Source organism: Chrysemys picta, chromosome 1, assembly GCF_011386835.1.
Source record: "Chrysemys picta bellii isolate R12L10 chromosome 1, ASM1138683v2, whole genome shotgun sequence".
NCBI classification, from domain to species: Eukaryota; Metazoa; Chordata; order Testudines; family Emydidae; genus Chrysemys; species Chrysemys picta.
In genome coordinates this window covers 44,824,483-44,849,428 of record NC_088791.1, presented here as the reverse complement: position 1 = coordinate 44,849,428, position 24,946 = coordinate 44,824,483, and the positions used below count along the sequence as shown (strand labels likewise).

Here is a 24,946-nt window from a genome sequence, read left to right as displayed (position 1 = left end):
ATGTAATTCACTCTGGCTATGTTTTCCAGGTGTCTTTGTTTTGTCATTTAACTACTTTTTAACTTTTGTATGTGTGAGTTAGTTCTGTTTCATGTGAACTTCAGACCACCTGTGGTGAAAGAATAAGACACAAATTGGTTGTGACATGAAACAGGATATAAATCCCCCAAAACCGTTTATAAGGGGCCTTATTTTACTTTATGGTGTGTTTGCAGCACTAATCCATCACATGTTTGCATTTCAAACACAACAAACAGGAAAGTGATCTAAAATATTGAAACTGAAGGAGATTTCTGCAGGGAGGGATTCTCATTCAGCTAGCTTCTAGTATCTGTAGTCTCTTTGCCTTTGAACTCCTGGTTAAGGCAAATTGAACGCAGGCTACATTACACTGTAGATTCTAGTCACTGGGGGAATTACGTACGCATAACCTAATTATATCAAAGAAATGTGCAATCAAAATAGAGGATAAATTTGTATTACATCTGTGTGACACAACCCCATATAACTGTATCGTTAATGAGCTTTCGCTGTAAGATTTATGAGACTTATTAAAGCATAACACTAATTATTATACAAGATAACTTTTTAAAAGATGTCATGGGAAAGAGATTCTAAGAGCTAACTAGCCATTCAATTAGCAATGCACAGAAATCTGACCTAAATAACCAGGAAAAAAGGTTGTATTTTGTTTATCATTCTAACATACTATTCTGAGTTTAGCCCGGTAATAAAATACCTGTGAGCCATGTGTAATTAAGAACAGGAAATATGAAAAGGCAATATTTGTTGAAGTACTTGAAATTCAGCTGTTAAAACAGGGACTCTAGTTTATATTTTCTGAATAATGTCTTAGGGTTAAGTGGTGTTTTGGACTTAAAGGTGTTTAAATTTCGTAAGTGTGGTTAATTTATAATGATAGGTCCGGCTAAGAAGTGGAATTCCACTATTCTTACACCATTTATTGAAGCCTGTTTGGTCGTAATGGGAATTTTTCACACTAAACCTCTGCAACCAAAGACACTGTCTCTGCAGAAATGTTGCACTATATGAAGTAAAAATGTGATCCTGTAGTTCTCATGCAGATAAAATTCCCATTTACTTGAAGACTGTAAAGAAACCAAGATATAGCACATTGTAAACACTGAATCATTCATTTGTGAATGTCACACAGCTAAGCATCCGATCTTATACACATCCCCTCTGCTGAGGTATTTCCATTATATGCTAAAGGCCAGATGCAGAACTGAGGTAAACTGGTGCAACTGAACTGAAGTAAATGGTGCTATGGCTACTGCACATTTGATTACATTCAGGGCTTAAATTCAGCTGGAGCTGGCTGGAGCCCAGCTCCAATAAATATATTCACAGCTCTGGGGGGCCACGAGCTGGTTTCAGGGGGTCCACAGGGCCCTACACCTGAAGCCTGGTGCACCTCCCACAAGAATGAAGAACCAAGCCCCAGCACGCCTCCCACGGGGTGGAAACCCCCAGCCCCAGAATCTCCCGCAAGGCTGAAACCTTGACCCCTGGCACTCCCCAGCCACCCCTGTGAGGCTAAAGCCCTGAGACCCCTGCTCTGCAGCAGAAGCCCAGAGCCCCGCCACCTCACAAGGCAGAAGCCTATAGCCGCACCTGCCCCCCCAACCCCTATGGGCAGAAGCTTTAATAAAAATAATTATGTGACAATTTATTTTTGTGAATACTGTGCAATTTATTTTCATGGTAATTATGGGAAATTAACATATTTACGTACTGTATATGGAGAGCAGATGACAGATACGGGTGGCTGACGAAGAATGTGAGCAAGCACGTCTTTCTGACATAATCAACAAGGGCGAAGGTCCTTAGGTAATCACACCTGATTTATGTGTATGGTTAACTTCTGTGTACAGTACTCAATTCCCCAGCATGAGTCCAAAAAATTAAATGTCTGTTTTTCACAAGAAAAAGGAAACTCTGATTTAGAGGCCGGTGGGGAAGTTAGTGACACTGTTATTCGTCAGGATGAAGAGGCCATATAAAGCATCCCTGATGAGCAAGAAGAACATGACGATGAACCTGAATGTGGCAGGAGTGACCTACCGCTGTGTTAATCAGACAGCCAAAAAAATGATTTTCGTGAAAAAAAACTTGTGACTAAATGTTAGAAAAGCTAAGCTGGGTTGCAGCATCTGTGCAAAAGTACAGTCTCTCAGAGTTATGAGCAGAGGTTAAAGCTTGGGCTAATTTCTGATGTTTCAAGCTATGGGGACAGCAAATTAAAACAAATGACGTCTCTGTGGAAAAAGATTTATGAGCACAAAGTCTCAGAGTCACAAAGCTGCAGAAAATATTCAGAGTGAGGCAGAGAAAGATATATTGATGGCATGTCAAGTGTCAGGGCAGTCGCAGCATATTGAAGCTATGTGGGGAGTATTCCGTGCTGTGTGCAAACTGGCAAAACAAAATCGTCCCTCCTACAATTTTGAAACAGAAATTGATCTGCAGACGTTAAATGGACTAAATATGAGGCGAATTCTGCACTAAAATGTCATCTGCACTAGCATACAGCAGCACATTGTGGAGGAAATGAAGAAAAAATATTTAAAAATATAATATCTCGTAAGTGCAAAATCACAGTGATGATTGATGAGTTAACTACTTTGAGCCAGGCTTCCACTCTTATCACCTACACGATTTGCAATGGAGAGATGGAGGAGCCTATGAACAGGTTTGTTGACCTAATCGAGCTTCCAGCCGCTGATGCCTCAACCATTGCCAGAATCTTGCTGCAAAAGTTGGATGCAGTTGGATTCACGGAGGCTGACGGTACTTAAAGGAACACTTGGAGGCTCTTGCTTGTGCTGGAGCCATAGTCACACTAGGTCAGAAAAGCGGAGCGGCTTCTACAGCTGCGTTTTCCAAAGGTAATTGTCTGGCACTGCTCCGCCCACTGATTGGACCTCTCTGTTCATGAGCTCCTGCAGGATGTTCATGGAGTCAACCACTTTAAAGTATTTATAGACAAACTGTACTCTGTACCATGCCTCCCCTAAAAGCGCAAGGGAACTTCAAGAATGTGCGGCCTCTTTGCATGTAAAAATCTTGAAAATTGGGTGCGTTGGGTTGCATCAAGTAGCTGTGCAGTGAAAGTGGTCTGGAAGAATTACCGTGCTCTCTTTCTTCACTTCCAGCAGTCAGCAGAAGCACAAGGTAAAGAAAAAGATATACTTTCTGATGCTCTACAAATGTTAGCGGGACTGTCACTGGAGCCACAGTCTAGGGAAATCAATATCCAAAGTGCACAAGACAAAATTCCTAGGCAGATTTGTGTTTTTGAGCAGAGAGTGAAAGAACCAGGGGAGCAAGAGAGGCTTGCGTGAGAAGCTGAAGCTGCGATGGAATTTCAGGAAATCGCGCTGGACACAAACACAAGAGGCATCATGTCAATCAACTGATCCCAATTCTACAGAAGTTTGGCAAACCAGCTGCAGCATAGGCTCATAGACAAAACGGATGAGCAACCTGCTGCTGACGTCAAAGTTCTATATCCTAGGAACTGGCCGCAGGATGCCACCATACTCCATGGGGAATGTGAAGTCAAGGCTCACTGCCATAGGTTGCAATTGGATGAGAGAGCGGTAGTGTGTGGGTTCAGCGAATACAAGGACGGTCACCAGAAGGCAATGCCAGCTCCTGTAAAATCTCTTGTAAAGTGCTTCAGTACCATACCAACATAGGTGCTGACTCCGTGGGTGCTCCAGCCAAGCTCCCCCACTCCCCCCAGCACCTCTCGTTCACCTGCGGCCCCGCTGATCAACTCCTCCCTCTCCCAGTGCCTCCTGGCCACTGCAATCAGCTGTTCTGTGGCATGCAGGAGGTGCTGGGATGGTGGGGGGAGGAGCAGGGATGGGGTACTCTCAGGGGAGGGGGCAGGAAGAGGTGGGGTGGGGCTTAGGGAAAGGCATGGAGTGGGGACAGGGACAGGGGCGAAGCAGGGACAGGAAGAGGTGGAGCAGGGTGGGGGCTTGGAGGAAGGGTTGGAGTGGGGTTTGGGCCTGGGGGAACCCTTCCCCCTCCCCCCCCCCCCCCCGCCCCGGTAAAGAGGAACTCGGCACCTATGCATACCAATAACATCAGTTGAATGTGAACGGGGTTTCTTGCACATGAACATAATCATGACCCCTTTGCGATCATCTCCGAAAATGCTGACCATATCAACGCTACTTTTCATTAGCTTGGCAGGGCAGACTCGCACGCTGTTCAATGCTGAGCCGTATGTGAGCTCCTGAATCAGGAAAAGAAGACATGCCACAACTGATCTGAGGAGCAAGGTCAGGGAAGAAAAAAGTATGAAAACAACATGATACAGCTGTGGAGCCTCCTCAAGTAGCTTTTTGTTTGTCTAGTAGGTGGAGGTGTGGGGAGCTCTGGGAAATGCTTCCTGAGAATTTAAGCCCTGATTAAGTTGATTTACTGAATGCTGGTTAATTGAAACTCCTGGTTAACTGAAGCTCATGAATGTTTCCCAGGGCCATATTCCACTCTTCACTGGCCTCCTGGTCCCCCAAGCCTTCAGTGAAAAGAGTGCCAATTTACCAAAGAGTGGCTGCTTTGAAGGTTGAGCTCTGAGGGTCCCATGCGCAGAACACAATGAAGATGGACCAGCTTTGCAGAATGGGGATTTAAAAAGATTGTGCTAGATCGAGCCCAGTCCTTTAAAACCTGTAGTGCATGTTGGCCTTCGTTTTCAGTGTGTTCTAAGCTCGGGGGGGCCTCCAGACTGCTAGCATCGTACACAGAAGGCAGTCAGCAGACTTTAAAGTCTCTGCCCCAGGGTTGCCATGGAAGATTTCACATTCTGCTTAAGCAAATGCTCTGATATTTTGCAAAACCCCTTTCCAAAAGATTTCAGTTCCACCGTGAAATGATTAGCTGGAATGAGAACAGCAAAACAAGGACACTGGACTTCAGAAAGGCAGATTTCAACCGACTCAGAGAAATAGTAGGCAAGGTCCCATGGAAAGACCAGTTAGGAAGAAAAGGAATTGAAGGGGGCTGGCAGTTCTTAAAAAGATGTAACACTAGAGGTTCAACATCAAGCTATTCCAACACAGAGAAAGTTAAGAAGAGTCACAGGAGGCCCATGTGGCTCCACAAAACACTTTTTAGCAATCTAAAAACCAAAAGGAATACATACAGGAAACAGAAGGAGGGGCATGTCACCAAGGAGGTATACGTGGGAATAGCCTGACCATGTAGGGACAAAATCAGGAAAGCCAAGGCAAAGAGTGAGTTATAGCTGGCAAGAAATGCTAGAGACAACAGGAAGGGGTTCTTCAAATACATCAGACAAAAAAGAAAGATCAAGGATAGTGTGGGGTCTGCTGCTCCATGGAGAAGGTGGGCTGGTAATGGAAGATGATAGGAAGGCTCAATGGCTACTTTGCTTCAGTCTTCTCTAAAAAAAAAAATCTGACCGGATGACTAGCAACATTACCATAGACAATAAAGGGGAAGGGATGCAGATTGGGATAAGTAAAGAAGACGTCAGCGATCTTCTGAATAATTTGAATGAATTCAAATCAGCAGGGCTGGATGCTATTCACCTGAGGATACTGGCTGAATTAGCTGAAGAAATCTCAGAGCCAATGGCAATAATAATTACAAACTCATGGATGCTAGAAGGGATCCTGGAAGACTGGAGAAGGGTTAATATAGTGTTTAACTTTAAAAGGAGGAGCAGGGAAACTATAGACCTGTCAGCCTGACTTCTATACCTGAGAAGCTACTAGAGCAATGTAAAAAACATTCAGTTTGCTAATACCTGGAGGATGAAGGGGTAATCACTAGCAGCCAACATGAATTTCCTTCTTTGACAGTGTAACTGATTTGGTGGACATAATATACCTGGACTTCAGCAAGGCTTTTGACACAGTCCTACATGACATTCTGATATGTACGCTGGAGAAATGCGAGCTCGACAGAACTACCATTAAGTGGATACATAATTCCTTAAACAACCAAACAAAGAGTAACTATTAATGGAATGATGTCGGGTTGGAGGGAGGACTCAAGTGGGGTTCCACAAGGATCTGTTCTGGCTCCAGTGTTGTTTATATTTTTATTAATTACTGGGATGTATGTATAGAGAGCGTACTGATCAAGTGTGCAGATGACACAAAGCTAGGGGTGTTGCCAGTACTTCGGAGGATAGAGCTAAAATTCAGAAGGTTCTTGGATAAATTGGAGAACTGGGCTATAGGCAACAAAATGAAATTCAACAAACACAAATGTAAGGTGCTACACTTAGGGAAGGAAAACCATATGCACAAATACAGAATGGGGGGAAACTGGCTTGGCAGCAGCACTGCTGAGAAATATCTGGGAGTTGTGGTGGATCACGACCTCAGCGTGAGTCAGCAATGTGATGCTGTTGCAAAAACAAATGCAATTGTAAGTTGCATTAACAGAGGCATAGCATACAAGTCATGGGAGGTGATAGTACCTCTCTACTTAGCGCTAGTTAGACCAGCTGGAGTACTGTGTCCAATTTTGGTCACCAATGTATAGGAAGGATGTAGAGAAACTGGAAAGGATCCAGAGGCAAGTGACAAAGATGATCAAAGGGATGGAACGCAAGCACGGTTCTGGCATGCTGCAATAAAACTCATTTTCCTTTTCCTTTGTACTCTTTGGCATAACACTCTGCCTTGCATTCTCTCTTATTTGGGAGGGCACCATACAGCCGCAATGGGTTGGTGACCAGCTACACTATTGATGTGATGCACTAGGGATAGCCTCCATATATAGAAGAGCTCAAGGGATTTGTAGGTTGTTGCTGCAAAATCAGTACAGGGGACCATTAGTCAAGTAAGAAATCCTGGGCCAACCTCTGCTCTTTTACACCACTGTGAATCCAGGGCAGGGCCAGCTCTAACTTTTTTGCTGCCCCAAGCAGCGAAAAAAAGCGCCGCCCCGCCGAGCCGCCCCCCTCCCCCCCCAGCTGAGCGCCGCACCGCCAGAACCCCCCTCCCAGCGCTGCGCCCTGTGCCGCTCCCCCCTCCCCCCCGCCGAGCGCCACGCCGCTGGAGCCCGCCCCCCCGCCCCCGCCGAGCACCACCGGAACCCCTCCCTGAGCGCCGCGCCCCACGCCGCCCCCCCAGCCGAGCGCCGAGCCGCCGGAGCGCCCCCCTCCCCGCAGAATGCCGCACCGCGCTGCCCCCTGCCACCCCAAGATTGGCCACCCCTTACCAGGTGCCGCCCCAAGCATGTGCTTGGTTGCCTGGAGCAGTAACAGATCCAGGGTAATGCAGGATTCTTGAAGTGTCTTCTCTGTCATTGTGGAGCCTCTGCCCATCTTTGAGCAGTGATGCTTCCTGCTTGTTGTGTCACACTCCAGGATACTCTGAGAGTTTTCAGAAGCTTTTTTGACCTTCATTTTTCCTTCAAAAAAACCCAAACAAACAAATAGCATTTCTTTAAAGCTAATGCAGCTACTTCCTTTCTTTGTTGGGTGTTTCTTTGGTGTAAATTCAACTATGATCAAATTTGAGGATGACACCAAAACTGATATTGTAGGAAACACAGAGTACAGGGGGGAAATACCTGTAAAATGACCTGGAGATTACAGCAAGAAGATGCAAGCAACAGAGGGATTTATAAATGTAAAGTTCTACATCCAGGGAAAAGAAACAAGCAGCCAGAATGAAAAATGTAGGGATGTATCCAAGCAGATACAGCTGTCACAGTAAGACAGACTTACTGTCTCCTTAATACTATTCTAACATTACTTTTTATTTAATTATAATAAATATATTTTGATAGAGAAAATTGTATTGGGAGTAGGAGTCTGGAGGGATGGTATTCCACAGTCTGAAAGAGGTTAAAATGTAATGTGATGCATGTAATGTTCTAGCTAGATTAGTGATTCTTAGATGGCCTAATGTACAGTGTATGAAGTGTATCCTCTTTTATTTATATTTAAAGGTTCTTTTCATTGGAGACTCAACTAATAGAGGGATAATGTACTATCTGATTGAAAGAGCGAATGAGACCCTTCAGGAATGGCAAAAGGCTCATGATGTTAAATTTTATCATAACATAAATGATGGGAAAACATTTATCAGTTACTCCTACTATCCCCAGTTTTGGATCAATGTAAACCAGAGGCCAACGTTTGAAAAAGCGCTAGAACAGCTGTTACAAAGGTACAGTATAACTTCTATTGATGGGTTGTTTGTATTCTTCTTCCATTCACAAATGTGTTTAACAGACCTGTACCATTAAAATCAGTAAAGAATTAAGCACAAGATATACTGGCCATATTGTGTGGTTAAAAAATAGTCAAATGACATCACACGTCCGATCAGGATGCCAAATACAGTTCATTGAAATGTAATGCGATGCTGTTAAAATGTTTACCATCTGTTTTAAGGCTACATGTGGTGTGCTTTCTTTCTTGGTTTCAGATCACATCCTCTTGAGAACACAGACCAGACTGTATTAGTTGTGGGTGGTGTTCAGTGGCTTAATTCCAATCACCTGCAAATTATTCAAAAGGTGCTGAAGAGGTAAAGTTTAGTGCTATATGTTTCTATTATCCCATGTAAAACATTGATACGATAAATTACAACTACCAAACTTAACCAGTAGTTTCAGATACAAACATTTCATTTTTCATCATTGTGCATTTAAATCTGATGTTAAAAGAAATAATTTTGTAATGTCTCTTCATAGATCTGTAAATAAAATGCATGTGCTTTATTTCACTTGTTAAACAGGGAAAATCTATCAAATATCCTGGTAGTTATCAAATCCATAGGAATGGGATTTCATCTACCAGTGGATGGGATACATTCTTTATCGCAGGTGGGTCAGATTTTGACTGCATTCCCATGAAATGCTTACTGCCTAACTCAAGGGTCGGCAACCTTTCAGAAGTAGTGTGCCAAGTCTTCATTTATTCACGGTAATTTAAGGTTTCACGTGCCAGTAATACATTTTACATTTACAGGGGCCAGCGGTTGGACCCCAGACTGGCAGAGGGCTGAGCGGCTCAGCCCATTTCCGGTCTGGAGTTATGTCCTCCGGCCACTGCCAGCCGGGGTCCCAGCCACCAGCCCCGCTCAGCCCGCTGCCAGTCTGGGGTTCCGTCCATCCAGGCCAGCAGCGGGCTAGGCGGGGCCGGCGGCCGGGACCCCAGGCCAGCAGCAGCATGCCACAGTAAATCAGCTCATGTGCCACCTTTGGCACGCAAGCCATAGGTTGCCGACCCCTGGTCTAACTGATGATTTTGCTCTCTCTTTAAAATACATTGCCACCTGTGCTGAACAAGCTTTAAATGGACCAGCGAGAGAGAAACATTTGTATTTGTAATATGGTTTGCTGATATGGACTTGTGCCAATTACCCTTATTTCATGGATTCCACAGCACTCAGAGCTCTGTTCAATGCTTCATACTAAACTGGTTGTTCCAATAACTAGAAGCACCTACATTATTATACATAATGCCAATTTGCAGAGCTGAGTAGGAGACAGATTGCTCCAGCCACATGGATAGTTGAACCTCCTCAGTCTCCCTTTCTACAGGGAGGTGGTGACTATTGGGACAGGTTCATTGGTACACCATAGGCTACTTTGCACTGGTCTCCATAAATCCAGCTTGACCAAATCAGTGTAGGCTGCTTTGCATCACCAGAACATTGCAAGGCAGCTGGAATGTCCTAGTGAACCTGGCCCTTTAATTGTATGTTAATAGTGTCAGATGGTTATTCTAAATAAGGTCAAAAGCACCCACATTAACAGCCGGACACATTTTTTACTATGTTGGTTATAAACTACCATAGATAATAGTGTGTAGATGATAATTCTCACTTCTGTAACAGGCACAAGTAATGATAGCTCCTCCCTCAAGGATCTTGCAGTCTAACAGAAACAGATAAGACAATAAGAGGTGGTAACTTTAAACCATTCTTTTGTCATAATCATGATTATCATGTCTTCCCAGTTCTGTAACATTTGAGGGGTGGAGGGAGGAGATGAGGGGCTCTCAAGGAGAGAACAAGATCTGGGTTAGGTCAATCACAAAAATTCATTTCAGGTGCAGTTTTGAGGGATGGACCTTCTTCCCTAACCAGTGTAGTCCTGGAGGCAGGGCAGAGGAGTGGAAGCTGGAAGACCTAAGTGCTATTCCCAGTTCTGCCAATGGCTTGCTGCATGACTGTAGGTCTGCCAGATAAACACACACTCTCTCTCTCTCTCTCTCTCTCTCTCTGTGTGTGTGTGTGTGTGTGTGTGTGTGTGTGTGTGTTTACAGATGGGGAAAGTAGGGGTGTTATTGTTCACCCTTCTTTGTAAAGTGCTTTGACAGCAACAGCTGAAAAGCAATAGATTATCCCTAAATATGGCTGTTTATAGTCAGAACACCTTGATTTTTTCCCCCAGTTCTGCTACTGACTCAGTGTGACCTAGGCAAGTCACCTCTCTCTGCTCCAGTGTACTCATCTGTAAAATGAATGTAATTGTCACGACTTCCATTTGGACCCAAGAAGGGGGTTATTCCATTTTAGGGGGGAAATGAGTGGACACAGGAACAAGAGCAACAAAACTGTCCCAGTCTACCTTTATTTGGCTCCTCCCTTTATTTACCTCCTGTCATGCCTTTGAATAGAAATGAGGACTGGGTGGGAAAACCAACATAATTTAGGCCTAAAATAGGTAAGGGGAAGGAGGATGGGCCAGTGGTTGGGGCACTGGCCTGGGAATATGGAAGATCCAGTTTCAATTCCCTGCTCTGACACAGACATCATGTGTGATCTTGGCAAGACACTTAGCCTCTCTGTGCCTCAGTTCCATATCTGTACAGTACAAGAAGGGTCTGAGAGGAGACAGGCACCACCAGGATAAAACCACCAATTAAAACATCATGAAAAATGATGCCCCAAAATCAATCACAGAATATATACAAGATAGGTAAGATAAGCTTTCTCAGGGACAACTTTGTGGTTTGGTTTTATTTATTAGTCAGCAAATCCACAGAACTCTGGAAAACAATCTGATTTAACTGCAGTCCATTGTTACTGCTTCTGTCCAAACATTCCTCTTATTTTCAATATCTGAGTCTCAAGCCAATTCACTAGCATTGTTTGGGTGCGTTGGACAAGAGGATTACCCCGCCTGAGCTCACAAGCCTCTCTGTCTGAGATTGCTGTACAACGTAAAATGCAACCACTTGACAACTTACAGCTAACGTTTTCTATTCATGGCCTTCCTGCCGTGTCTTGACAAATGCTAGGCTGCTCCTCAGTGTCGCTGATTTGAGAGGACTCATGGAACTGCAGAATGTGACAACTCCTGTCAAAGACAATGGTCTCAAATACCTGTGATTTTTAAGCCAAACATGTCTTTTACTGGACAATAACTACTTTATAATAGGACCTTGAATGATTTTCACTTTAGTGTCACGAGACTTAATTTCTTTCGTAGGAGGGCTTCCACATATAATTATACAAGTGCCAATTACTATTGTATTAATTAATTTTAAAGCTTAATTGTTTTTAAAATCAGCCTGACTTCTTCATTGTACATGATATACTCTTTTGTATAAAGAAGAGCTAATTCAATAATTTCCTTTTAGTCTTTGGATGCACCAATACATGTGTTGAGAAATTGCTTCAAAATCTAACAAAGCCTTGGAGCAATAGCAATTTTCACTAATTCATTTGCTATAATTCGTGTAGAAAATAGTATAATTATTTTATTCAATATTGGCCCAATTCTGCAGTTTTGCCATTACTTTAGGGTCAGATTCTGCTACCATTGAAATCAGTCAGTGTACTACTGAATAACTGATATTTTTTTGCTTTGGAATACAGACTGAAGTGCAAAGTTTATGGAATGAAAATTTGGTTATTCTGGATACTGCAAAAAGATATGGCTATGAGGTGGTTGATACTTTCATCATCACAATGGGACGTTACAAAGAATTTCTGCAAGGGAAGTGTGGATGTCATTTCCATGAGGTAATCATTTATTGTTTATATTGGTCTCATTTAAGTATTTAAAAGGGGTTCTAACTGTCAGATACTATAGTGAAAATATGTACAGCATAGTGTATAGTACTGGATCAAAGATAGACCTAAATGAAGCTTGAAAAGGTTTCTAATGCATGTGAAGATATATGCAGCTCACCATGGAGGGGAACAGAAGCTGTGTAATGGCTAACGTTCAGATCCCCAAAGGTATTTAGGTACCTAACTCCCACTGGGTTAGGCACCTATATACCTTTAAGAATCTAGGTCCAAATATGAAAGAGAAATACCTTAAAAATGGAGTCCTATCCATGTAAATCCAGTGGAATCACAAAAGTGCTGTTCCGAAAATATACTTCTAACTAATGGAAAGAGGTTTCTCTGTGCAGGGCTTTGTTTCCAGGCTCTTGAGCTTCTCTACTCTGCACTGTATTATCTTGTTTCTTCTGGATCTGTTCAGTCTACCTACTGTCACCGTGCTCATCGACCTACCAGTTGTTTGTCTCAAGTCTTCCTTAGCTGGTTTATTAACTTCACTCATTCTGAATCTGCCACTGCATGTTCTCATGTGAGGGCGTGGGAGCTATGAGTATGTTGTTTGATTAGAACTTTCCTGGAGCAGGGTGTGTACAGGGAGAGGGGTTGCACTGGCAGAGGGTTGTGAGGAGGTACCATAACTGCTCCTGTCAGTGTATAGTCTTACTTTTGGCCCTAGTTTTCTCTTCTGGTTGTATACCTGAAGGAATTCTCTTTTCCATTTTACACTTACTGGGCTAAATTCAGCTTTGTGATGGCACAGGAACAAGGTCTTGGCAATGGAAAGCCCACCAGATGGGTTGCTGCAGTTGTGCAAAGGGTTTGTAGCTTCCCCTCCACCAGAGAACTCAAACGCTTCCAGTCAGCCCAAAGAGTGAATGATGCAGGCTGGGGAGGGGGCATGGCCAGGGTAGCTCATGTTCTTAGCAGCTGCCCCTGGCTGAAAACTGAACTGGCTTCCCTGGAAAACCCTGGGGAGGTCTGTAGCATACCACACCCTGCCCTGCTTAGTGAATCCCCTAGACTGGCACAGAGAAGTGTAATTAACTCATACCTTCTGGTGTCACCTGTACTGAATCTGGATGCAAGTGAATTAGCATCATTTCAGGCTATCACTTCAGCTAACAGTATGTCACCCCCTTTGAGCTTTTTTAGTGTTGGGTTTGTGTTAGGACATGTTCAAAGTGTGCTGCATTTCATTGCCCCAAGGGACTGTTAGAAGCTGGTGCAACATGGATCAGCCAGAGGAGCTCCAAGTTCCACCAAGGGTCAAACCGGCAAGCCCCAGAATTGGGAGGGGTGCAGGAGAATTGCATAAAGCCACCTGCATTCCGGTACACCTGAAGGCTTATTAACTTCAGGATGCTATACTGATCCCTGTTGTTTGAATTAATGCACTAAGGCTCAATATTAAATAATTATTGAACCTGTGTATCCTGCATGAGCATCTATGGAGCACCAAATAAACAGCTAAACTCTTGGCCTAACATTAACTGTGCACATTGTAAAATGAGATGAGCGGCAGTTGAGGACAGTTTCTTCTTCAATTGTTTAGAGTCCTGGTTAGGAACTTCAAGGGAATCTTCTCAAGAAATTTCAGAGACAGCAGCCCATGACTTAAAGCAAAAAAGAACAAGCAAGCACACTATTGAAACTAGGCACAAAATCAACCTGGAGGCTGCCAAACCAGTATCCAGAGAAAGTAGGGAATTTGAAAAACAAGATATTTAAAGTTGTTCTGGTTTCCTTTCCGATATATTTTGAGTGTCTGCTGTGACTTTTCACAGTTAGCCCTGTTAGAGGAGGGGTCAGTTTTGTATTTGCATTTTTAGTGCCATAAATATATGAAACAGAGAAGTGCTCCCTCGATTTCAAGCATTGCTCTGAGTGAAACCAGAAGACATTCTTCTCTGATGATCATACAAAGGTGCACCCTCTGCCTCACAATTGACTGTGATAATTCCAAATGAGAGACTTGATTTAAGGAAGTTCACTTGTGCCATCAGGAGAAGTATCATAGAATTTCATTAAGATCTCACCAAAGTTTCTGTGAAGCTAATTTGTTGGTATGAGAGGCCTGTGCCAGGATTCCAGAGTTGAATTATTAATCTGCTGGGAGTCTGAACATTCCATCAAGGCATTTAGCTCTAAAGGAGTTTCAGTGAATGTCTATGTGCTACTTCAAAGCATTTCACCATCCTACTCCTAGGAATTTAAGAAACACAATGAGCAGTACAGGGAGCTTTGGGTCATCAACTCATTTCCCTTCAAGTGCTAGACTCTGACTCCAAATCAAAATTATTTCTCCTGTGAAAATCAGGACTACGAACTCAAAGACAATCAGTAACACTTGGCCTCAATTCACTGCTTTATTTCACTAAAATCTCACAAGGGGAATAAAACTTTCCATTTTAAAATTGTGAACTTTCATAAATCAAGAGTCAACTTTGTGTGGACTGTTTATATTGCACAATTAAAACGGAGGTCAAAGATGCAATAAGTCCACAATAATATAAGTAAACAAAGCCTGGGCTGAAGTTGGTATAAAAAAGTCAAATATGTAGGAAAATAGGATGCACCAAAAGATGTGATTTTTTTTTCTGTAAACCAAGAGTCAAATTAATTTACAAGGCTTCACGGGTATCTAGGAAAACCATTTCAAAATGCTGAGGATATTCAGGGACTTTAGGTCAGAAAGAAACCAGCAGCTGAAAGAAACCCCTGCAGTTTCATTACTGACGGTAATGGTGCTATAGCCTTGCCTGATGCAACATTTAGACACAGGAATCTACAACCTATTTCATTTGGAGAAAATCCTAGATAAGTTTTGGAGCTCAACTGCCACCCCACCCCCAGACAAGATTTCTGGAATTTGTCTACCGTCAATACAAGCAGCTCCAAATTTCAGGGACTGCTAAATGCTTCTAAATGTCTCAAGAAAAGAATAAATGCAACTTGCCTTTGGTTAAAGTGACACCTGTTTTAATGTGATCCTCACTCTGGGGTCAAACCCTCTCTCCAGATATGGGTATGTGCATAGGGCTCCCACTTCAGTGGATGGGAGCTGCATGCTTATAAAGACTGGACATGGCCTTGAGTGCTGGGTGAAAGTGCTGATTTCTGCTGTGTGGAAACACTGGGAAAGCTCTGATTCCTTCTCCCCCCCCCCCCAAAGTTCCACAAAAAGTGAATCCAAAAATAAGGTTTCCTTCATTGTACACTCGCTTCATGCGGCAAAAAAGTCTGTGGCTAATGAAACCTAAGAATAGCTGAAAATCAAACAGAAATCCAGGGTCACAATAGTTGAAGACAAAGATTAAAGAGCCTCCATATCGTGTAGGGTTGCCAGTTTGGGTTAGATGTATTCCTGGAGGTTTCATCACATGACACAGTCTTTAATTCAAGATTAATTTTTAATTCCTGGAGACTCCAGGACAATCCTGGAGGGTTGGCAATCCTAGTGTGGTGCTATCCTGCCACCCCAGTTTTCTACCTAATGATTCTGACCATTTCCTGGTGGCTAATGGAGTCCATTTAATCCTCTCAGCTGCAGCATCATAAAAATACTGTCACCTTTTAACCACGAGCTCTGGTTTTTCTGCTCAGGCTTCACTGAGGCAGATGCTATCTCTGAAACACAACAGCCTATAGGACTTTTAATGTGCTTATGAAGGAGACAGATGCTGGGATCAACTTGGCCTTTGATTCTTTTCTGGGGTCATTGGAATTCATGCTAGCAAATTCTGATACCGGGTCTGGGCCTTTTGTTTCATGGAATTCCATGAGTGTTGCAGCCAACTGAGGGTGAGGAGTCCCTATCTTAAGAATTCACTCCCTTCCTTTATGGCTCAATCATGGCAAGGGGAGGTGCATAACTGCATTGCCCTAGGAGCATCCCAGGAATCAGACAGTGACTCTGGGTCACAATCTGCCTTCCGGTTCCACCTCTTGCTCTGGGACTGATGTATTCGACATCAGTCCTATACCCAGTGCAGCACGTATCCTCTGGTGAGCCAGTGCAGCAGTGCTCACAAGCATGGTCTTGTGTGGGTTGGAGCCAAGAATCTACCCATTCCCCCATCCCTTGCTTCCCATGTGATTGGGGGAAGGACACAGAAATCCCACAGAGACTTTTTCTCCTTCCCACCCATCCCCCACCCCATATATATAATTAAGGCTGCGAGTCTGTCATGGAGGTCACAGATTCAGTGACTTTCCATGACCTCTGTGACGTCTGCAGCGGTTGGTGCTGGCTCAGTGGCTGCCCGAGCTGGGCAGCCCCTGGGCCAGCAGCAGCAGTTTGGTTGTGAGGGAGGGGGCTCAGAGCTAGGGGCAGCGGGTTGGAGGGATGCTTGGGTGAGGGGCTCCCACTAGCATGGCCCTACAGCTCCTAGGCAGCAGAGGGGCTGGGGGGGGCCTCCGCGCCGCATGCTGCCTGCGCCTGCAGGCCCAACCCCTGCAGCTCCCATTGGCTGCGGTTCCCTGCCAATGGGAGCTGCAGCAGCCGGCGCTTGTGCCCCTCCGCTGCCTCAGAGCTGCAGGGAGGCAGAGCCGGGTAGAGAGCCCCTGCCAGCCCAACCAACCATCCCCCCCAGCACCAGCGGGGGTCCCGGGCCACCTCCCTCAGCACCCGCAGTTCCCCCGGACCGCCCCCCATCCCGAGCTTATAGGTATTTTTACTAAAAGTCATGGACAGGTCAAGGGCCGTGAATTTTTGTTTACTAAAAATACCCGTGACTAAAACGTAGCCTTATATATAAAATATACACATCACCATGCAGATGTGCAGCAGCACAAGCCACAGTCTGGCCCTTAATGAGCTAGAGCTCAGATGTGGTGTTCTTCAAGGCCCACTACAGTTCCTTTTTGTTTCCCTAGTTTTTTGCAGCATGGACCCTGTATTGTAGTCTTATTAGCTTTTGTAGCCTAGAATGGGGAATATCTGGGTGAAATGCTTCCAGTCTGCTTTGTGCAGTATTGGGCAGACGATGTCAGTGGTGGTTGTTGGTTTTTTTTTAAAGTAGTTCTGGGTGAGCTCCCATACAAATTAGCATTACGGATTAAATTCAGCCATGCCCAGGGACTCCAATGAACTGTGTAGCTGCAGGAGGTATAAGTCAAGGTGGAATTTGTCTGTGTTTTTATTTTAAAAATCCTATTATTGACGCTAAGAGGCCTTTGTGACTGGAACAGGAGAGGTATACCCAGGAGGAGGTTAATATGGGGTTCACTAGCCACCAAGAAATAGTCTAGGTCACTGAATAACATCCACAGCGACCCTCTGAATGGTTTTATACCTCATTAGTTTTAACAGCCTTGGCCTCAGTTCATTTTTGCATCATGGCAATGGGTTGGGGAGCGGGAGTATCCTGGAGTTCATAAGCAGTTTGCGCTGTGAAAATGGCATTTTGCCTCAGAGGACCAACACAACAACACTGTGTAGAACTCCAGAACTTTTCAGGCTTTATGAAACCAACTGAGAGATTAAAGGCACTGCTTGCTACTTTCATTTTTTCACTTAAAGTGACTCCTACACCCCTAGTAGAATGCTCACCCGCACCCCGTGACATCTGAACTCAGCTACAGCTGTGTGGGAGACTAGGAGTGGAAGGCTGGCCATTTTGTGAATTTTGAACAAGAGAAATGGATTGTATTCAGCAGGGCCGGCTCCAGATTTTCTGCTGCCCCAAGCGGGGGAAAAAAAAAAAAAGGCCAGGTCCTTCACCTCCCTCTCTTCCTCTTCAGTGGCACTTCGGCGGCAGCTCAAAGAGGAACAGAGGGACCTGCCGCCGAATTCCCACCAAAGACCCGGACATGCCGCCCTAATACCGGACGACTGCCCCTTTGTATTGGCCGCCCCAAGCACCTGCTTCCTTAGCTGGTGCCTGGAGCTAGCCCTGGTATTCAGCCACTCTCATTTAACCTTTAGTCCCTGTTTACACTTGCTGGGTAAACCAAGGACCTGATCCTGTGAGGTGTAGTGCACCTGGAATTCCTGTTAACTTCATTGATCCTTCTGAGAGGCCCCAGAGCACAACAATAGCTTGGAAGCCCAAAGCACCATGGCTACAAGCCCTGCTGTGACTGGGGAGGGAGCTGGGAACTACTGTAGAAGAAGAATCTCTCCATGTGACTAGTTTGATCTCCAGGTGTGAGGGCTCAGAATCTTGCATCTCCTGTCCTTGCCAGTCTACAGCCACTGCTAGTTCCAGGGGCCCAAGGCAACATATGCAAACTGATTTTTAACTAGTTTGTTCCGTTCAACATGCTTAGGAAGGCAGCAGATGGGCCAGAGGACACAAAATGACCCTACACCTTCATGGCAGCAAGGGACGATGTAGATTTATTCTATAACTTAATGGTAGTGGAATAATGTATACTAAATAGAAACTGGCAGCCTTTGGATTTGGGTATTTTAATCAGTGGCTAGCTGTAAGATGAATACTAAATTGCATTCCTTGGAGATTACTCTCATCAGGAATGTAGCTTGGGTGATTGGTTCAAGGTAGCATCATTTCAGAATAATTACTTGATCTAAGCCACTAATTTAGAAAAAATGAACCTCTGCAGGAATAGCATGAAAACAAATTGCTTCTCTTGGCTTAGCTGAATCAAATAGGCCTTAAAATATATTAGTGTCTGTAGAGGAGCAGACTCACCCCTGCAGCACCTCCTGCTGGTGACTTCAGGGAATTAGCCCTTCCAGCATCCTGGAGCACCCTCTGCAGGCTGGTGTCCTCTGGCCCCCCATGTCCCTCCTGGACCCCAGTGCCTTTTAGCTGGGTGCTGCCCCCAGGCAGTACACCCCTCAGTACTAGGGTCTCCCCTCCCCAGGGAACCCCCACCCACTATCCCTACCTCACTTCAGAATAAGGCTACTGCCAGTCACCAACTAGCCCCTGCTCCCTGGGGCAGACTGCAGTATAGGCCACTCATCACAGGCAAGGTTGGGTTTGGACCTGTAGCCTTGGCCTACTCCTGGGCTGCCCTCTGCAACCCCCAGTACCCCTTGGCCTCCTACTAGGCCACAGCATGGGGCTTTCCAGGCTGGAGCTCCCCAGTCTGTCACCAGCCCTGCTCCACTCAGGTACTCTGTCTCTAGCTCACTGCAGCCAAGCCCTTCTCCCTCTGAAGGCAGAGAGAGACTGCTTAGCCTTGGGCTCACAGCCTTTTTATATAAGGCCAGCTAGGGTGACCAGACAGCAAGTGTGAAAAATCGGGACAGGTGGTGTGTGTGTGTGGGGGGGGGGGGGGGGTAATAGAAACCTATATAAGAAAAAGACCCAAAAATCGGGACTGTCCCTATAAAATCGGGACATCTGGTCACCCTAAGGCCAGCTGAGGCCTGATTGGGGTGTGGCCCAGCTGCAGCTGCTTCCCAATCAGCCCTGTTTAGCAGCTCCCAACCACAACCTTCCCCCAGGGCTGTTTTAAGCTCTTCAGGGCAGGAGCGGGGTAACCACCCCGCTACAGTGTCCTAAATGGATACTACTTGCTCTGTTGCAAACTTAGACAGCCCCTCTCACTCACCCTGCTCAGCCTTTATAATTTTCACATGCTTTCTCTCCCTTCACATTTTATTTTGTGCAAGTTGCTGCTGTACATGTAGTATGACCTTGGTTAAATACGAACATTGGTTTTAAGTGTCTAATAGAGAGGTGGGCAAACTACGGCCCATGAGCCACATCTGGCCCGCGGGATCGTCCTGCCCAGCCCTTGAGCTCCCGGACGAGGAGGCTAGCCCCCGGCCCCTCCCCATCTGTCCCACCTCCCCCGCAGCCTCAGCTCGCTGTGCCGCCAGCGCTCTGGGTGGCGGGACTGCGAGCTCCTGTCAGGCAGTATGGCAGCGTGGCTGGCTCTGGCCAGGCCGTGCAGCTGCCAGTCCTGGTGCTCTGAGCAGCATGGTAAGGGAGCGGGGATCAGGGGAGTTGGATAAGGGGCAAGAGGTCTCAGGGGGCAGTCAGGGAACAGGGAGCATAGGGGGTTGGATAGGCGTGGGAGTCCCGGGTGGCCTGTCAGGGGGTGAGGGTGTGGATAGGGGTCGGAGCAGTCAGGGGACAGGGAGCAGGGGAGGTTGGATAGGGGGTGGGGTCCCAGGAGGGCGGTTAGGGGTGGGAGGTCCTGGGAGGGGGCAGTCAGGGGACAAGGAGCAGGGGGGGTTGGCTAGGTAAGGGGCTCTAAGGCTGGCAGTCAAGGGGTGGGAAGTGGGAGGAGGTGGATAGGGGGCGGGGGCCAGGCTGTTCGGGGAGGCACAGCCTTCCCTACCCGGCCCTCCATACAGTTTCGGAACCCCGATGTGGCCCTCAGGCCAAAAAGTTTGCCCACCCCGGTCTAATACATGATTCCAAACATATTTCATTTTACAAAAACCCTGTGAAGCACATATGTAAACATGAATGCTGTCCGTAGCCAAGTGTGTATCTTGTTGCATACAAAGCAAAGCTGAGGACCATTAGACCTACATCAAACATGATTTGCTCCTCTTTATTTTTAAAACAGATTAACAACTCAGAGCTCCCTTCTGCCAAATCAAGCAACCAGATATAGGGATCCTTCATTTCTAGAACTAAATTCAGTAGAATGGGCTAATAACTGTGCCAAATGAATACTGTTTTGCCTGAGAACCTTTTTCTGATGCTTGTTTAGTTTTCCTTTTATAAGTAGGGTGACCAGATAGCAAGTGTGAAAAATTGGGACAGGGGGTGGGAGGTAATTGGCACCTATATAAGAAAAAGCCCCAAATAGTGGGACTGTCCCTATAAAATCAGGACATCTGGTCACCCTATTTATAAGTAACATTATGTAGGCCCGGGGATTCTGTAGCATAGCTCTGTTTCACTTTGGGGATGCAGCAAACCTCTGGAATCCAGTCCATTTTCTGCTTTTTTTTTTCCTGCAAGGATCCTGCTTTACGATGATCTATCTTGCCAATGAAGGAACCAGCTCCTAACTTACCTTTCCAGACAGCTTATATGCAGCTCCCGGGTGGCGGTGGTTGTTGTGGTCATGGTTGTTTATTTGTATTACCATAGCACCTAGAAACACTAGTTATGGACCAAGGTCCCATTGTGCTAGGTGCTGTACAAACCCAGAGAGCTTCCAATCTAAGTTGTTTAGATCCCCCATCTCCACACAGGCTAAACACGCCACTTCCAGAGAAATCCCAGACTATTGTAATCCAAAGAGCAGGGGATCTAATCGGGGATCTCCAGTACTGTGCTGCCACCAAGCAACTGGTCCAGCCTACAAAGAAGGTCTGTGCCTCAAGTACTAGGATTAGAGACGGACCTGAGCTATGTAGTTCAGATACTGATCTGGACCTGAAATTGCCCACAGTTCAGGGGTGTCCAGGGTTTAATTTGGCCCACTGTAGACATCCAGGCAAGCTGAAAAGGTTGAATCTGGGGGTTTAGTTCAGGCTATCTCTAGTTAAGAGAGGACACAGTCTAAAATATACCGTGTTGAAAGAGCTACAGTATCAAGTAGATGAGTTCAGTTGATTTAAGCATTTTGGGTTCCTTGGTCAGTAAGGGCCGGATTGAATAGTACCTGACATACTGATTGCAATCTTACACCACAGCTAGGCTCACTATAGGGAATGGGACCAGTTGTGAGTTAGGGTATCAGAGTCTGGTCTTCAAAGAACCAAGTTCTGATTACCCCATGAGTTGTGCACATGCAGCTGACAGGATAATAAGACCCATCTCCTTTTAGGTGCACATAGAAAACATTCACAAATGTCACTCTTCCTTTGCAGGTGGTGAAATCCAAAACATCCAGTGAAAGTCCTCCCATTACAATGAAGCTATCAAGGCCCTATGCTCTGGGGAAATATTTCAACAGCCAAAGCAAACTCTCACAGCTGCAAGACTATGCAATGAATTCTCAGTCACCGTATCATGTCAGAGGTCCAATAAATCAAGTCTATTCTGAAATCCTCCTCAGCAGGATCTGTGCAAGTAAAAGGAAGGCTACTGACTCATAGCCTCTATCAGATGAAGTTTTAGAGCAGGAGACTTCCTGCTTCCTCAATTGACAATCCAAGGACCACATTCAATTTATTTACATGCTTCTCTGATTGGCTGCACACATACCGACGCCACTCAAGACGTGGCGCTTTTCCTAAAGCTTTATGACGTCAAGATCTGCCCTTTCGGATCTTAGGTTTCGGAATGGAAAGATGGAGAGATGCAAAAAAAAAGGAGGTGGGGAAGTTACTTGAAATATTGCCAAATACTAGAACAGCTGCAGGCCAAGCAACTGTGTACTGTGACAGTAAAGAGAGAGAAAGATATACACTTGACGTATTTGAAAAGGGCTGCTTTATTTCTTAAGCAATAGATAGACTTATCTATTTATAGGTACATACTTTAAAATTATTCCATAGAGACATTCCATTCCATTTTAAAAAGCATTATTACATACTCATAGGTTCCCTTTCACTAGCAATATAGGAATATTTCTATTTCAATCCTTGCCTGTCATGTATTGCAAAGACAACTTATTACCATTTTATCTATAGTGCCAACTCTTAATTCTAGTGTTTACAGTTAACACGCACATTTTCATCCACATCTGCAGTAGATCACGTTTTAACAAAAATAAAAAGGAAAGTTTGCAGTATTTTTCTGCATGTTCTAAATCAAAGAGACAGAGGTGACTTAGAAGAAAGGCTGAATATAACTATCCTCACCTAACATGGATAGATAATGAATACCTTAGTATATCCTTGTTTATGAACCTGATTCAGGAAAATATCCCTATTGATGAAAGCTTCTTTAGATATGTTTAAGCACTTTTCTGATTGGGGGCCTATAAGCCTAGCTGGTACTTTCCCTGTATATAAAGTCCTCTCTTTCTGAATTTACGTAAGATGCCTGATACCTAAGAGTCCAATCCTGAAGTCCTTGTTCAGAAAAAACTCCCATTGCATGCATAAAAGGACTGCAGGATTGACTGTAAAAAATGTGACTGTAAACAAATACTTAAAAAATAACTAATTCCTGATGACTTCTGACACAACCGTATATGATTTAAGAGACTATGATGTGGGTTTATATGGTTAAAAGCACCAGAAAATGTAAGGAAAATTTTTAAAATTAGATTCCACTGTCAGAGTTAGTAGTCAGGACTCTCTGCTTCCTCACAATGTGTGTTGTAGAAGGCAGCAAAAGTATAGGTTCAATCTGAGTCATGCTCCCCTCTGTGTCCCCACTCTTTAGAGCTGCTTGTACTCCTCCACGGGCACATTATGAAATGTGCCCCTTTTGTGTGGGGAGGCAGTCCAAAGCAGCAGAGCTAAGGAGCAGTTGATGGTGTGCTCTAGTAGCAACTCACTACACAATTGACTTGCTCCTTTGTTTCAGCATTAACTCCCCCGATGTGGCTCCCACTCTCCTCTGAACAGGTTGGCCATGCTGCTGAAGTGGAAAGTCCTGAAAGCAAACAGAGGAGCTGCCACTATTCACAGGTAGCTCTGGAGATTCATGAGGCTGGATCTAGGATTCCCTATGAATTTTTGAGCTCCACATGGTTGGCAGCCCATATTCCTAGCTACTTACCTATTGTGATCCGTCCTTCCCACAAGAAGGAGCTATGTGTTAGATTGTCTGTGAAAAAGTATCTCTGAATTTATACATAAGCTTTTTTCTGCCATGATCCTTCACGTGAAAGGGGAGAATATAGGCCTCCTTTGTATCTCTGGTAGATGTCTCAGTGAATTGACAGAAGCTTTTGTGTTTTGAGCCAGGGACACTTCACGAACGTTGAAAGGATCCGTATTTGGTTATCTCCAGTATTTTGCAGGATCCTGTTGTGTACACACCATGCAACTTATGCTCTGCAGGTCCATAACGCCAGGGCACAGTGAAACACAGCCTTAAAATGCAGTGGCTTAATTTTGCACCACTAAAGTCAAAGGAAGCTTTTGCCATTTGCTTCAATAGATGCAGGATCAAGCAGAATGTCTTATATTAGGCTAATTGTATATTAATGTATTGTAACTTTGCTTCAGATGTTTGTGTATCACTTGAATCCACATGCTGGTGGGTTTTTTTGTTTGTTTGTTTGTTTGTTGGTTTTTTTTGCTTTACACAGCTGTAAACTGATCTAGAGGGTGTGTGTGTGTGTGTGTGTGTGCGCGTGTGTGTGTGTGTGTTTGCTTTAAATCAAAGATCATTGTTAAAGCCTCAGCTAGAAAAGCCCAAACTTAATTCTAGTTATACTGCAGCTGATACTGGCAAATGTGCAATTCATCACCTCCAGGTTCACCACTAGATTATTTTCATGTTCTGTGTTTCCTTGTGTCTCAATATTTTTCATGTGTAGAAAGTTCAAAATAGCCTTTAATATTTTATTTATATATATTTGTAAAAAGCTGGTGGTATGGTTTGCAAAGTGACCTTTTTTTAAATAGTTCCTTCAGATCACCTGTCTCCATCTGTCTGAGTTCAAGCTGTACAAAGAAAAGCGCAATAAAATACAAAGGTACAGAGTTAAGTTTTCTTTATTTCGAACACCTACTGGTATGTGAGGGGAAAGAACCAAGATGTGGCCTGGGGAAACACCACTGTTCATACACCTTAAACATTTGCAAATTGAAACCATCAAAGCCAATGAAGATACATCTTTGTCATTTTTGTATTTCAGAATTATCACTGACTGTGAATGATCTTCTGCTCTAGAATGTCCATAGTACACTATCAGTGATTCATAGTTCAGTTATTTTTTCTCCTGTGTCTTTAACTTTGCTAATTATTCTGAGAGATGACAAACACAGCGCCCACTGCTGAAGTGCTCATTCAAGGTGAAATTCTGCCCCCCAGTACAACTATGGAAGGCCCTATTGCAATGGAGCTGTTGCAAGCAGTATGGTGATCAGGCTGCCGTGGAGCATT

The 24,946-nt window shown here is 44.6% G+C and overlaps 1 protein-coding gene across 5 annotated transcripts in view; it reads left to right on the top strand.

The window, feature by feature from the left end:
• CPED1 (cadherin like and PC-esterase domain containing 1) overlaps positions 1 to 24,543 on the top strand; it is a 204,872-nt gene extending 180,329 nt beyond the window's left edge. For 3 of the 5 annotated variants that reach the window (XM_065556067.1, XM_065556063.1, XM_065556068.1), the window contains 5 exons: positions 7,972 to 8,192; positions 8,454 to 8,555; positions 8,766 to 8,853; positions 11,859 to 12,005; positions 21,808 to 24,543. In XM_065556067.1, the coding sequence (XP_065412139.1) occupies positions 7,972 to 8,192; positions 8,454 to 8,555; positions 8,766 to 8,853; positions 11,859 to 12,005; positions 21,808 to 22,035 (786 nt within the window). In that variant the 3' untranslated portion in view covers positions 22,036 to 24,543. The remainder of the gene's footprint in view (positions 1 to 7,971; positions 8,193 to 8,453; positions 8,556 to 8,765; positions 8,854 to 11,858; positions 12,006 to 21,807) is intronic. The other 2 variants (XR_010590127.1, XR_010590128.1) reach the window with 2 other exon arrangements.
• Positions 24,544 to 24,946: the final 403 nt, after the last annotated feature.